Here is a 15,497-nt window from a genome sequence, read left to right as displayed (position 1 = left end):
TGTTTTCCGTTAATGTAACAAGATTAACATGAATTTGTTTATGTATTAAAGTATATGCGATGAGCCTGAGAAAAATGTCATGTCCTATTTGATTCATCTAATGTCTCAGTGACTACAAACCAATACAATAAAAATGCAATTATTTTAAAAATAACTAAGGCGCACATTTTCAACCAGTGTAGTATTCTTCATTATTTTGATTTCTAGGATGGTGCCAATTTATGACTTTCCAGACCCGAGGAGGACCACGTTTTCTTAATGATCTACTGGAACAAGGAAATGATCTTCTCTTTTTCTCTTGGAATCAGTATTGAAAAATGAATATAACTGACATATATGTAATAGTTTTTCTGGACCCTCCTTGACCCACCCAATCTCAGATTGGCCCCTGTGGTCTAACCGGTCCCCATTACATGGATGTGTCTGGTGGTGCACCTGTTGGCTACAGGACTCCTGAGTCTCCCGCATGATGTTGTTATGGGGATATCAGCAAGACAGGCGCCGAGGTAGTGTGCTGTGAGTCCTACCTACATACAGTGCAGCGCCTCCACCTCATCAGGATCTCTGCGTCCGCAGGGAGATGGACCTGATGAGGAACTCCTTCTGGGTGTCTTCCTCTGTTGAGTAACTCCACACTCACACATGAGGGTTTTGGTGAATAAGGGCATCTTTATTGTCAGGGTAAGCAACTGCCCCTCACAGTGGTAGTACTCAGCCGCTCATGATTAGTCTGCTCTTCCCTTCAAAAGGTCTCATCCTCCTAATGGAGTGGGGTCACCTCTCCCCTCAGGGAGATCACCACCTGTGCCAGGTCCCTGGACACAGTGTAGACACTCTCTCTGTGCCTGCCAGCCTTACTGCTGCAGACCTTGATCCATCTTACTGCTTACTATAGAACCAAACTCTTCAACTGCTAATTGACAACTCACTTTTGGGCATTGTCTTATATAACTTAGGGAATAGCCACACCTCCTGTGTCACTAACAGTGGACATAGAGTATGTTACCACTCCCCTGGTGTACGTATGACACCTCACCAGGGTGTGAGGGCAAACCTCCATGATTGATGCTGGCAATCCTGTATACTTACCAGGTTTACTGCCAGCATGAGAGAGAACTGTATACCATTTTTAAACATGGCTACATATATATATCTCCATATTTCCCTTTTTATTTCAAATAGATTAATTGTTGTTTACGTTATGTTTTAGGGAACCCACGTGAGCTCGTCATAGATTAAATTAAAGTGTACATTTGAAGTTGAAATCTGTGAGGTTTGGAAATCTCTGTAGCCTAGAATTTCATCGATGGTATCATGAAGATTCTAACCCCAGCCCTGACATCTGTAACCTCAAACTACTCATGCTGCCCATTTGGACAGAGCCTACATCATATAATGCACATGTCACGTACACGCGTGTGAGTGAGAGGGGTAGACAGCTGGCCATCCAGTTTTCCATCTCACCTCCCAGCAGGATACTATAAATAATCCCTCAAAGCCCCTAAAACCATCAGACTACACCCCAATTACACTTCCACCACCAGAATAAATTTACACCGTGGTGCACCAGAAGAGGATCCAAATGAACAAAAATGTGTACGAAAATGAAGGAAATCCCTTCAAAAGTAAATAGATCAATTAGAGAGCAAAACAGCACGTGTTCAGTTATAGATTTAATATAACAAAAACATTAGTGCTTGGGGAAAAATAAAAAAGATTAGAAACATACAGCACATGGAGTGAGACATAGAACAGGAATAAAACAGACCCGTACCTTACTAACTGAGCTCTTGTGAACAGACACTGCTGCTGTCTTGTAGTCTGATTTTCCCCAGGTGATAATGGGCAGGAAATATGAGATTCGTACAAGAGAAACCTCATTTGTGTGTGACTCTAGCATCAGTTCTTATATCATTATTTGACCTGCGAGAAACACGTCTGTAAGGGTGAGACCTATCAGCTGTTTGTCACTTACCCTTGTCCAGAGACACTTATGACTAGATATCTGGAATGAGGGGTGGGGGATTTTTAATTCAAAATACCTCTCCCAATAATCACCAAATTATAATCATACCAACATATTTGTCAGGATCTCCCAATCGTAGCTATATTAAATGAAATAGACCCCTTTCTAACCCTGAGAGTAAAATGAATAACTTGCTACTCGTCATTGCAGAATTCTGCACATTTCTACTTTCCAATGACAGACCATGGTTCACTTAACCATATACGTAGGATTTCACCAAGTGAAATAATGTAGTCTCAGTATCCCTGCAATACGATGCTCCACCCTACAGGGAATTGTATAAACCAGAGAACGTTGGCTGTAAAACTGATGTCGTGAGAAGACATCGTTCCTCCTTAATTGTCAATTGTTTGATTATCAATTAAGCTAAAAAAGTGTAATTTGAGGGCACAGACCCTCATGCAAAGCAGAACTGAAAAGGCATTTAACAAGCAGGTTTTAACCCCTTGGTTGCCATACTGCACACTAACTAATCTTGATTTGGCTTTATTGTGAGCAGGTTTAGTCAGTGAATATCAGCAGAAGGAGGAAGGACAAGTGTCTGATGTACAAGTCTGGTTTTATTGCACCAATAAATCCCTCTGTACATGGTTTTAGTATTACAACAGAACATAGTAACGCTTACATTATTACAATTAGCCATCACTGGCACTTAGCACCAAGTTAAAACAATCCCAATCGTACAAAGAAATCGCATTGTCTTGTTACATATTGTGCACCTCATTAACATGGCAAGTTTGTGTCACTTTAACACTTGTCAAGGACAACAAATCCCGAAGTCACAACTCAGAGTGACAGCACGCATCAGTGTGAGATTTGGGGGCAATTTATACAAAGTCCCAGGCCACAAAGTATCCCACAACGCATCTCCCGCACGGTAACACCCCCCCAGGGTGTGCAATCAATGCAGCGTAAGGAAGCTGCGCGCGTGACCTTCCTTACACTGACCCCCCATCACGGGGTCATTAAAGTCACTCCATATTTACAGCTTTAAAAATGGTACTTCACTGCAACATGGGCCCAAAATATAACAGTCATCCCGATTAGCAATAATCCAGAGACAGACACATGCTATCTTGGCCCCATTTTGCAGGGAACATCACATCGAATTATTTCCAGGTCATGGCCCATTCGTTATAACACAAAACACGTTATTATAAAGAAAAGTGACGCTCCCTCCGAAAGAATATTTACAAACAGTTCTCTCGTTAATCTTCTTTCTTCATCTTCCAGATCAGTGGGAGGTCACTGCAAAAATTCAATGAGAAGCATTTATTAAACAATCATATTAATCTCTTCAGTATTTGGAATCACTGATAAAGCGGGTGGGCAAGAATGAGAATGAGACATTCAAGACTGGATATGGGACTTAATATTAACCCAATTGTTGCCAGTGGAGCCTGCAATGCAGGTAGCAAGGGATGAACACATTGCAGGGGCAGAGTAACAACGCACGCTTCCTGGGTCTCACAATGCGTATAAAGCCATAAACAGAAGAAGACTTTCTTGGCTGTAACTGCTCTAAGAGCCCAGATCATGTGCTAGCTACGCTGGTTATGGGAACTAGGCAATAAATCATTAAAATGGACACAAGTCAGACACTAAGCAGGAAATGGACAAAACAAAAAAGATAACCCCTCCAAAAGCGCTAACCTACACTAAAATAATTGGTGCTAACAGTGCTGTGCTAAAACAATAATGTGCTGAAACAATATAAACTGCTAATGCAACATAAATGAATAACAAAGTGCTGTGAATTAAGCAGCTAGGCGACAATAAAGACAGGTTATTCCAAACCTGATAATAAACAGTGAACAAACAATAATAAAGTCCCCAGCGCTAAAGTCCAAGATACCGTGATCTTGTAAGGCAGTCTCTGGTCTTTAAGATGGTAGTTGGTCTTTGGTATAGATGCTCCAGATGGGATAGTGTCCTTGATGTAGATGGATACACCGTCAAATGCCTGGGAGCTCTGCACACACACGCTTCTCAATGGAAGGAGAAGCAGCAGTCTAATTGCACAAGCAGGTGATTCTTGATTGTAGGAACCTACAATCAAGAATCACCTGCTTGTGCAATTAGACTGCTGCTTCTCCTTCCATTGAGAAGCGTGTGTGTGCAGAGCTCCCAGGCATTTGACGGTGTATCCATCTACATCAAGGACACTATCCCATCTGGAGCATCTATACCAAAGACCAACTACCATCTTAAAGACCAGAGACTGCCTTACAAGATCACGGTGGGGGTGCCGTAACGAGATCATCCCTGACGCCATTGAGGATTGAGGTCGCCTCCAGTAAGCAGTCTCCACGTGGGGTTCGTGTGAGGAGCGGAGGAGAAGGGGAGCCAGTACAGATCCTCTCAACTGAACTTATTGGCGTTTTTTATACGGTGTATCCATCTACATCAAGGACACTATCCCATCTGGAGCATCTATACCAAAGACCAACTACCATCTTAAAGACCAGAGACTGCCTTACAAGATCACGGTATCTTGGACTTTAGCGCTGGGGACTTTATGATTGTTTGTTCACTAAGCAGGAAATTTTGTTTTTTACAGATTAGACTACAAGAAGTTGCCTTACTGTTGATACTTAGCTTCCCGCATTTACTAAAAGAATAACCCAACTCCTCCAGTGATCCAAGTACACTTTAACCATGCTAGGGAGTCCCTACAAGCAGAGCTGAAGCAGCTGAATTCCAGTAAGAGAAAGGGAGACCTACCCATTTTATACTGTAGGAGGCACGAAATGGGCTCCGATGAGCTGGCTCACTGCTCACAAACTCCACCAGCATCTTCGTTCCAGATGAAATCAGAGGTGGGATTGCTTGGTTCCCACAGGTCTTACCCAGAAGGACTTTTGCTGCTTTACTGTCTCCATCATATACTTTAATGTAGCTGTCAGCACAGTCACCAGAAGAAGAGGGAACATTGAAAGCACTGAGCTGCAGGTTGACCTGGTGGTGGAAGAGCACAAGGCGAGGAGAGCTGTTAATGTGATCTCCAGGGACAAATCCGACTATAGATCTATATATACTTCCACATGTACGGGTAACACAATGCTGTGTAACTGGGCCATAGTGATACCCCATTCTTCAGAGCTTTTAAATCTGGTTTTATTTGTCCTTTATTGAATCTGATAATAGATTCCTCAATTTGGTGCCTGGATGAAAAGACGAGAACCAGATTTATTTATTTATAAAATGTGTTACCAGGAAGTAATACACTGAGAGTTACCTCTCGTTTTCAAGTATGTCCTGGGCACAGAGTTAAGACAAATAGTACATGGTTACAAATACAGTTACATAAGTGAGTAGGGTTATACATTATATACAAGACATTGCATGCACAGTTAGAGATAATATATATTATAGGCGTGTGAAACAGTTACAGACCAGATTAAAATGTGAGACAGCCTTAGTATTGAAAGAACTTAAACTGGTGGCGGCTGTGAGAGTCTCTGGTAGGTTGTTCCAGTTTTGGGGTGCACGAGACAGCTTCCGTTTAACTAGATATGGAGATGCACTGTGTGATTAAATGCCCATTTTTAGGTTTTCAATAAGCATCTTGGGGAATTTGACTCAATATATTTTTTTGCCTGTTTGTGCTATACTAGGTACTGTATGAGATTAAAAATACAAGGGATACATTCGAATAGGCAAGTTTCAAGCCAGGTTATCATTGTTAGGGCTGCCATGACATACACAAGTTACAGTGTAGCACATCTGAATTATACGTTTTAAAATAAAGTACAGTACAAGTTTCTGCCCATTTAGGCTGTATCAATAACTGCTAACAATCCAATATTTGACTGTTACCTTCCCCTGGATGGATTTACACATCCTTTCTTTCTAGAATTGTGTTACTGGCGGTGAAGCCAACTGTCCTTATAGAGCCGGTGTGTGCTTTCTATTCACCTTAGACGCAGGGACTTGGACCAACCAAAGGCAGCTGCCTCCATCCTGGCCCAGGGAAGCCACATTAGCAGAGAAGGTCCCTTCTGAATCAAGGAGTTTCACTCTACACAGATCTGAAGGAATGGAAGTCTATAGAGTTAGTAAGCAGAGCTTGGATTTTTAGTGAGACAATTATATTAACCTAATATAAATTATTTATTGGGAAGAAAAGCAAAAAGCCAGGTTCACAGAAAATGAAATACAAATCAGCATTTAAATTTAGTCAGCTGCAGAAAAAAATGTTAGCAAAAGGTGCCACTGTGTGCTCATTTGCATCAATTACCAAGAATCCCTTGCTGCAGTGGAAGCATTATATGCTAGGAGATAATGTGGAATAGCAAAGGTTGTAGGCCTGTCTGAGACATGTGAATGTTCCCACAAGGAGTATTTTTATTTGCTATAATAAATGATGCAAATTCTGCTTGAGTGCAAGTGAAATAGGAAAGATTCAGACACTTTAACCACAGCAGTGCAGGGCAGATTATGCAGATTGTCCTGGTCGCCAGAGGCTTCGCAGGGTGATGAACATTCTATACAAGTGTCAGGAAAGCTCTTACTGCAGTCATATAAGGTATTAATCTTCTTCACATCCAAAGAACTGAGTCCATATCTCTGTCCAATACGCACATCGGGGTCAGGTATGGGCACTATTGAAGGTTTGTCAAATGTTTTGCTATAAGCATGCCTGCAGGAAGAGACATTGTTAGTTGTACTTGAACAATTTCAAGATTTCTTCTCGCAGACAGAACTGTCCATGCTCCTGTAATGGGCCAGACCCCTACTTACCTGCCATAATGCATCACTGAGATGTAATCATACGGAAGGTTCATGGTATTTCCTTCATTTATTTTAAAATAGATTTTGTCTTCTGTAATGAGACAGTGCACTGATTTTAATTACAAAATAATGGCATTAATTAATGTTCACTCCATATTGAGCTTGTTGACCACAAGCAGCGTTCCTGTTATACCAGTTTTACAGATGAATGATGAGAAGTGCGGGCAACGCAGCCAAGATCTTAGGCTTTGCCCATCAATCATCTCCACTGCAGACAGTCCCATGAATTCAATGCACCCTCAGCTTCTGATGAGCAGGCTGCCCCCCTGGGTTTTATGATCTGTGTGTAGTGGTTCATGCTGCTCACCTGGAGAGATGTTCTGCCACATGATGTCAATGTAGTTATCCCTGTCTCTCCTGGTGTGCTCGTGGTAGAAGCCCAGAGAGTGAGTCAATTCATGTTGAGCGAACCCATACTGAACGCAGCCGGGTGGGCCTAGACTCACAGTCTGCTTGCCCCCAGTTCTTCCAACATCAGACCAGCAGCTAAATGGGGAAACACAAAGCACTGTATTAAACAGCTGCAAATGAAACATAGAATCGTTGTAAAAATAAAGGAGTTGACACCAGTGTGATATTCAGATTCTTCACTATGCGCAGGTGCAGCGTACGGACACGTATGGAGTAGGGAGTAGGACAGCGTAAGATCATAGTTGGGACAAGTCGGTGGGAATGTTTTACCTCCAGACTCATTTCATTCTCATTTGTCCCATGTCCCTAATATTATGCTAAAGAAGGTTTGTTAACCATTCACTGTAAGATGGGTCTGCAATTCTTTGCCAGGTTGAAGTAAAGAATCCATGAGCAATAGTATAGAGTTACACTGGAAGCTGCAAGTCACCCTGGATGTGCCGCTGAGGAATCAGGACTTACCCATCTTTAGGCTCTATGCTGAGGTAGTCTTTCTCTTCTGTGCGGCTCACAAAGTGCACACAGGTCATGGTTGCAAACTCCTGCATGGCTGCAGCAAACACAGCTCTCTGATTATTAGCTGGGGACAGAAGGAACAAAGCTGAGTGCCAGGTATCTACATTAAACATCTACAGGGACAGGTAAGTAATGAGAGGAACTTACTGTACTGAGAGGAGATAACATAGGGAACATTAACTATTCCACTTCTGGATTTGGGCCATCTGCATCCGCCACACTTCTGGGCATTACGGGAAATCTGCACAGCAATGTCACCTTCCACCAGAAGCTTGGGGATACCTGGGAAGAAGGACAATCAGTCACATCACACACAGTACAACTACTTTTTTGCTTTACCCGTTTTAAGCACGGTGTAATTTCTCGGGGGTACAGTGACGTGCATTCAGAGGAATGAGCATCAGTGTCAAAATGGGGCATCAATAGATTGTAGAGACCGACGGTAACATCATAATGGGCAGAAATACAATAGGTCATGCACTCGTCTTCATTCACTATCACTCATGTATTCATACACCCATACACTCTCACTCATGTATTCATACACCCATACACTCTCACTCATGTATTCATACACCCATACACTCTCACTCATGTATTCATACACCCATACACTCTCACTCATGTATTCATACACCCATACACTCTCACTCATGTATTCATACACCCATACACCCACACTCTCACTCATGTATTCATACACCCATACACTCTCACTCATGTATTCATACACCCATACACCCACACTCTCACTCATGTATTCATAAACCCATACACTCACTCATACATACTTACATATTCCTATGCTGATATATGCAGTCACTCATGTATACATACACTCATACATGCAGTCACTCATAAATATGAACATACACTCATACATATATACACTCATACAGAGTACATATAGTCACTCATGCATACATAAATACATTCATACATACATGCAGTCATTTGTTCATACCTCATACCTACATATGCACACACTGTATATAAACTGAGACACAGAGTATCGACCTGTCTCCCTCCTGCCTTTTGTCTCTAAACTCCTTGAACGTCTTGTATTCTCTCGCTTGCTCCATTTTCTCAACACCTATTCTCTCCTAGACCCTCTACAATCTGGTTTCCACACTGCTCACTCCACGGAACAGCCCTCACTAAAATATCTGACGACCTCCATGCTGCCAAAGACAGAGGTCATTACACTCTGCTCATATTACTTGACCTCTCTGCAGCATTTGACACCGTGGACCACCCTCTTCTCCTTCATATTCTCCATACTCTTGGTATTCGGAACAAAGCTCTATCCTGGATCTCATCCTACCTCTCCCATCGTACTTTCAGTGTCTCTTCTGCTAACACCTCCTCCTCCTCTATTGATCTCTCTGTGGGGGTATCCCAGGGTGGGACCTCTTATCTTTTCTCTGTACACACTCTCTCTAGGTGACCTAATAAAATCTTTTGGGTTTAAATATCACCTCTATGCTGATGAAAACAAATATACTTTTCAACACCCGACCTTACATCTGTTTTGATCTCAGACACGACACCACTACGTGTTTCTATAAGCTCCTGCGGTCAGTGCAAATCCGTTCACAATCACTCACCTCTATTAATCTTTTCTATCACTTCAAAAATGGTCCGGTTGTCTTCGGAAGATGTGTTGTCTGAGAAGGAAAAAAAGGCGGAATATTGGTGAGTCTGAGAAACTGGCGCTTTTTTATTACAGGAACGCACATGAACGTGTCTGTGTCGTATTCCCCCGCGTGTGCGTGTTCTTGCGTTGTGGGGAGGGGGTTTGCGTGGGAGTAGGTGGAGTTCGATAATGTTACTTAACACAGGTTTGCAAATGATAAGGACGATGCATAAAGAATAACTTGTGTCTATTTGCATTTGTCTTTTACACCAAGAAAAAGTTGGCGGACAATTTTGACGCATTTGTGTCTCATTTCTGTTATTGATTATTACATATCGTTTGCATGTGTGCTCCACCGACAACCAAACTCCGCCCCTGGCGTAATTTTTCTGTAGTGAAAAAACGTTGGCGCGCACACTGCAGAACACATCAAATTCCGTTTCCTATGTTGGCGCACAAAATGATGCTTTATAATGCCAATAACGCGCTGTTACGAGGAAGCATTCTGCTAGCCACAAATGAGACCTGAACAAGTAAAAACAGAGATATTGTTACATTCGTGCAGTGATTCCCAGCAAGGGGATCGGGAACCCCTAGGGGTTTGGGAGGTGTCTCTAAGGGGTTCGCCCAAAACAAATCTGTAATGGCGGATCCCAGGCCTTATAATGGGTTCCTGAGCCCGTGTGGGGTCTGCGCACTTAGTAAGACCCCAAACGACACCTTAGCGTGAGGGGCATGACTGTCACTTAAAGCAGGGGCTTCCAAAGTCGCTCCCCACAATGCTTTGCATCCATTACAGCAAGGCATTGTGGGGCGTTACTTTGGAAACTCCCGCAGTGAGTGACAGCTATACCCCCTCCCCCCCCCCCCCATGCTGCCTACACACACTGAGGGGCAGTTTGGGGGATTATTAAGCGTGTGTTCCCCCCACAACCTCAGGACACTATACTGCTGTTTTTAGATAAAGTATCAATTTAGTTCCACCGCTGAGATTTAAAAAAACAAAAAAAAACAACAGGTATATACTTTTTTTGTAATGATCTGAGCAGTGGGTATATTTATAGAACAGGAGGAAATAAAATCATTTCCGGGGCTCAGACTGTTTTGATCTCAGACACGACACCACTACGTGTTTCTATAAGCTCCTGCGGTCAGTGCAAATCCGTTCACAATCACTCACCTCTATTAATCTTTTCTATCACTTCAAAAATGGTCCGGTTGTCTTCGGAAGATGTGTTGTCTGAGAAGGAAAAAAAGGCGGAATATTGGTGAGTCTGAGAAACTGGCGCTTTTTTATTACAGGCACACACATGTACGTGTCTGTGTCATGTTCCCCCGCGTGTGCGTGTTCTTGCGTTGTGGGGAGGGGGTTTGCGTGAGAGTAGGTGGAGTTCCATAATGTTACTTAACACAGGTTTGCAAATGATAAGGGCGATGCATAAAGAATAACTTGTGTCTATTTGCATTTGTCTTTTACACCAAGAAAAAGTTGGCATTTTTGTCGCATTTCTGTTCATTAATATTACATATCATTTGCATGCGTGCTCCACCGACAACCTCCAAACTCCGCCCCTAGCGTAATTTTTCCGTAGTGAAAAAAAGTTGGCACACACACTGCAGAACACATCAAATTCCGTTTCCTACGTTGGCGCACACAAAATGATGCTTTATAATGCCAATAACGCAGTGTGACGATGAAGCATTCTGCTAACCACAAATGAGACCTGAACAAGTAAAAACAGAGATATTGTTACATTCGTGCAGTGATTCCCAGCAAGGGGATCGGGAACCCCCAGGGGTTTGGGAGGTGTCTCTAAGGGGTTCACCCAAAACAAATCTGTAATGGCAGATCCCAGGCCTTATAATGGGGTCCTGAGCCCGTGTGGGGACTGCGCACTTAGTAAGACCCCAAACTGTGCACCTTAGCGTGAGAGGTATGACTATCACTTAAAGCACGGGCTTGCAAAGTCTCTCCCCACAATGCTTTGCATCTATTACAGCAAGGCATTGTGGTACGTGACTTTGGAAGCTCCCGCAGTGAGTAACAGCTATACTCCCTCATGCTGCCTGCACACACTGAGGGGCAGTTTCGGGGATTATTAAGCGTGTGTTCCCCCCACTACCTCCAGGACACTATACTGCCTGGGATCGGTCACACAGGTTTGTTACCAATAGTCCGAGTAGCAATAATATTTCTTAATTAGGGATTCGGGGAACAAATATTTTCTAGCACGGGGAGAACAATGTAATTTAAAAAAAGGCTGAGAACAACTGCATGAAACCCCTTATTGATTACACAACAGGAGGGACCATTAATTAATTCCCCCATATTAAAATGGCAATCATTTTATGCTCCCCCCTCCTCCCCAAAAAACAAAATAAAAAAAGGAGATATTTGTGGAAGACAGAAAATAATGTAAAAGTATATAGGTGTATAGCTTAGTGTATAGGGTATAGCTACACATAATGTGTTTTTTAGATAAAGTATTATTTAAGTTCTACCACTGAGATTAAAAAAAATACCAGGTAGATACTTTTTGTAAATAGTGTAACAGGATATGAGATATGAGCAGTGGGTATATTTCTAGAACAGGAGGGCATATGTATAAAGACAAAAGGGGTGCAGTTTGTGGGAAAAAATTGTGCACAATATGTATCAAAGAAAACGTTTCATTAGAATCAATTAGAATTTGTCTTTGCTACGTATGGGGCAGTTGGTTTTGTCCCACTTTTGCCTTAATACTTCTACCCAATTGTCCTATAAATACAGCAAACCCCTCGCAAACACCCCCAAACCTTAATGGGATCAGCTGTGCGGCCGGACCATACTCCAGCCTGATGTAGTTAATTCAAGAGATAAAATAAGTATTAAGCCATAAAATGCGTTTCTCCACGCTAGCGCTATGGGAGGAGATATCACAGGGTTAGCAAATAGGACTGGTTACAAAACTCTATGGGGCTTATTCTGTAAGCTCCGTTAGCGCTGATCAGTGCGATCTGCACAGAAATCCCCCTGAAAGCCAACGCGAAGCGCTAACGGAGCTTACAGAATCAGCCCCTCTGCATGATTAACCCCTTTGATGCCCGAGGCTACCAATGCATTGCAAATAAATGGGAGGTGAATATAAAACATAGACACCATACAATATATCATCTATAAAACATACATATGTTATTAACAAACCGCTAGTCATGGGCACTAAGCCCCAGATCCATAAAGGGTGATTTCCCAAACCTCGCAGGGCGTCTCTTTAGGAGTATACTGTAGGACACACCTGGGAGATTTTGTAAGCTCTGTACTGTACACTATCATTTTACCTATAAAGAACTTACAACAAATCAACTCTTTTCATAGTAAATATGCCTACAAGAACCAGATACGATCAATATGTTGTGAAGACATCTTCCCCTGAGCTGGAGAAGGTTTTGCTCCCGTTCATTTGATTTGGAGCTGAGCTTTTCACCAGCAAAGGGAAGCTGCTCTACTGATAATGTGTGATTACAGGATGTCCAAATAGTACTTACCCCGGCTGGTATCCTCTTGTGTCACCTAGAAAGAAAACAATAAAATTCATTAATATAAAGTCAGCACAAATCAGCCTTCCTCCATAAGCAGATACAGGAGAACGATGGGCAGTATCTGAGTGGGAAGAATCTTGCAGCCATAGACGTACCAGTATTGGCAGAGCCAGGCCAAGGGACCAGGCTGCAGCGGACATCCCAATCAGAGTGCTGAGCAGCATTGTTAGCTTGTGTTAAACTACAGCTGGGAAATGAATATATACCCCCAGTAAGAGAATGGTAGCCAATTACCAAACAGCATTGAGATATTGCCTCTCCCCCTCCCCCTCCCCTCATGTGAGGAGTGGGCAGGATGATACCGCTTAGCAGGGGGCACATGTACATACACACATGAAATTCTCTCTCTCTATGAGAAAAAGAGAGGCGCGTGCCACATAGCATAATTCTGTTGATCATTTATTCTCAAGGGTAATAATCTTTAAAAAGCACACACACAAGTGAAGCTGGAACAATCAGTATTTAGAGTTAATGCATCTCGTGATTGATTATACTCAGATAGAAGTTATGCCTCCGCCAGGAATCTTTATTGCACGTGTCACGTGTAGTGACGAAACGCGTAGGGACGGCACGCTGAGACGTATGACGTCATCCCGTCACCACGAGAATTCCGTGTATCGAGACACTGCCTCACTTCAACCATTGCAGTGGTAAAACGGGACTACCGATTGCCAAGTGTTGCAAGTATTTACCTTTGTGCATCCTGGAGGTTCTCCTGGAGGTTCTCCTGGAGGTTCTCCTGGAGGTTCTCCTGGAGGTTCTCCTGGAGGTTCTCCTGGAGGAGTTCTACATTAAGAACTTTTGCTTCCTGCACTAATCTGCGGAGTGCAATAAGGATTCTTGGCGGAGGCATAACTTCTATCTGAGTATCATCTCTCACAAGATGCATTAACTCTAAATGCTGATTGTTCCAGCTACACTTGTGTGTGTGCTTTTTTAAGATTATTACCCTTGAGAATAAATGATCAACAGAATTATGCTAAGTGGCACGCACCTCTCTTTTTCTCCTTTCTCTAGATCCTAATTGGATGTGGTCATCCTGTGAGAGACTGCGGAGAAGTCACGGCATCAGAAGGTTCTCTCGATTCATTTGCAAGGTTACTGGGAATAGACAATCCTTTGGCCAATTCCTTGCCCTCTACGTTATATTCTCATGGTTTCTTTTTATGGGATTTATTGTTGTTTGACTCATATCATCTAACGTTTTTAAATTATCACTACAGTCCCTGTCTGCACCTTCAGTTTCTACATTCAGCCTACACCTTGCACTGGGTATAGATTATAGATTGATCATTGTAGACTTATTAACAATTGATCATATAGAGTGAGCGCTTACGTTCTCCTTTTTTGTTTATATATATATATACACACACAGATATATTATATATATATATATATATATATATATATATATATATATATCCACACTGTAGGTCTATATGTGGGTGAGTGTGTGTGCATGTTTATATGCACTATTCCCTGATAACAGACATTTAAAAAGTTATATTTTTTATACGATGTCACAACAAGATAGGAATTCAATTATACAGATATTTGAGCATTCCTCTTGGGGTCTCCTCAGACTGATTGCGATGTGTCACTGATAATTTTACCCTTGAGGAAATATGACAGTATACTGTTGATGGGGGAGATAGTGAATGGGGAGTCTTATGCCAGATTCTGTTAGGAGGCTGTGTGGTGAGAGCTTTGATGTTAATGTATGTATGTATGTATGCATGTATGTATGTATGTATAAAAAAGAGAAAAGAAAAAAGGCGCACACCTAGTGCATTAACGTAATAACAATGGTTTATAGAACTTAAAATCAGAGCAAATGCCCACTCACAAAGGTGCTGTAAACATAAGCAGGTATGAGATAGGCTCTCATAAGCCAGCAACGCTGTCCGGTACGATGTAATGGCTCCCTTCCGTGTCTCTCTTCCGTGTACCGGATGGCCGGAAATGACGTCCTTCCGATTCTGTGTTCAATGTATGCAGCAGTTCAAGAATCTTTGTGCCGGCAACAAACCCAAGGAGGACCAGGAACCAGCGTCGCACTTCCAAATGCACCAAAGTTCATGGACAAATGACAGCTTCAATCAGACCACGCCCTACGCGTTTCGTCATCTATGATGACTTCATCAGGGGACCCTGTGTATGTATGTATGTATATATGTATGTATGTCTTTATTTATATAGCGAACCCAAGTGATTTAGAACGGCGCTTTAAAAACAAATTACAAGTGATAGATATGTGAAAGTGATCAAGGATATATAAATTAGGTGTAAGGTGAATTCAAACAAAAAATCTCAACCTCCAGAGGGAATGGTACAGATTCCCTGTAACATGCAGATGCGTCCAAGGATAGGAGGGAGAATAGGCCCGGAACACCCCAAAACATAAAAGAGAAGTATCTAGTGCAATAAAGCCATAACAATTTAGAATAAACGGATAGATCTTGGCTCTTACGGAGAACCTACTTACAAGAAGTAGGATATAAATACAGTAATTGCAGAAGACCGTCTGATAGCTAA

The 15,497-nt window shown here is 42.3% G+C and overlaps 1 protein-coding gene across 1 annotated transcript; it reads right to left on the bottom strand.

Moving 5' to 3' along the window:
• Positions 1–2,753: 2,753 nt before the first annotated feature.
• Positions 2,754–13,815, bottom strand: LOC142463877 (astacin-like metalloendopeptidase). Its single transcript, XM_075566694.1, has 12 exons — positions 13,655–13,815; positions 12,329–12,396; positions 10,564–10,623; positions 9,355–9,414; positions 7,895–8,029; positions 7,694–7,811; positions 7,128–7,306; positions 6,770–6,848; positions 6,541–6,668; positions 5,945–6,057; positions 4,751–4,984; positions 2,754–3,274 (listed from the first exon to the last, which is right to left on the bottom strand). The coding sequence occupies exons 1-12, from the start codon at positions 13,813–13,815 to the stop codon at positions 3,272–3,274; spliced, it is 1,338 nt and encodes a 445-aa protein (XP_075422809.1). The 3' UTR covers positions 2,754–3,271.
• Between the last annotated feature and the right edge of the window lie 1,682 nt (positions 13,816–15,497).

This window comes from Ascaphus truei, chromosome 12 (assembly GCF_040206685.1).
Source record: "Ascaphus truei isolate aAscTru1 chromosome 12, aAscTru1.hap1, whole genome shotgun sequence".
NCBI lineage: Eukaryota > Metazoa > Chordata > Amphibia > Anura > Ascaphidae > Ascaphus > Ascaphus truei.
Note: the sequence above shows the minus strand (reverse complement) of the source record. Positions and strands in the feature narration are given on the sequence as shown.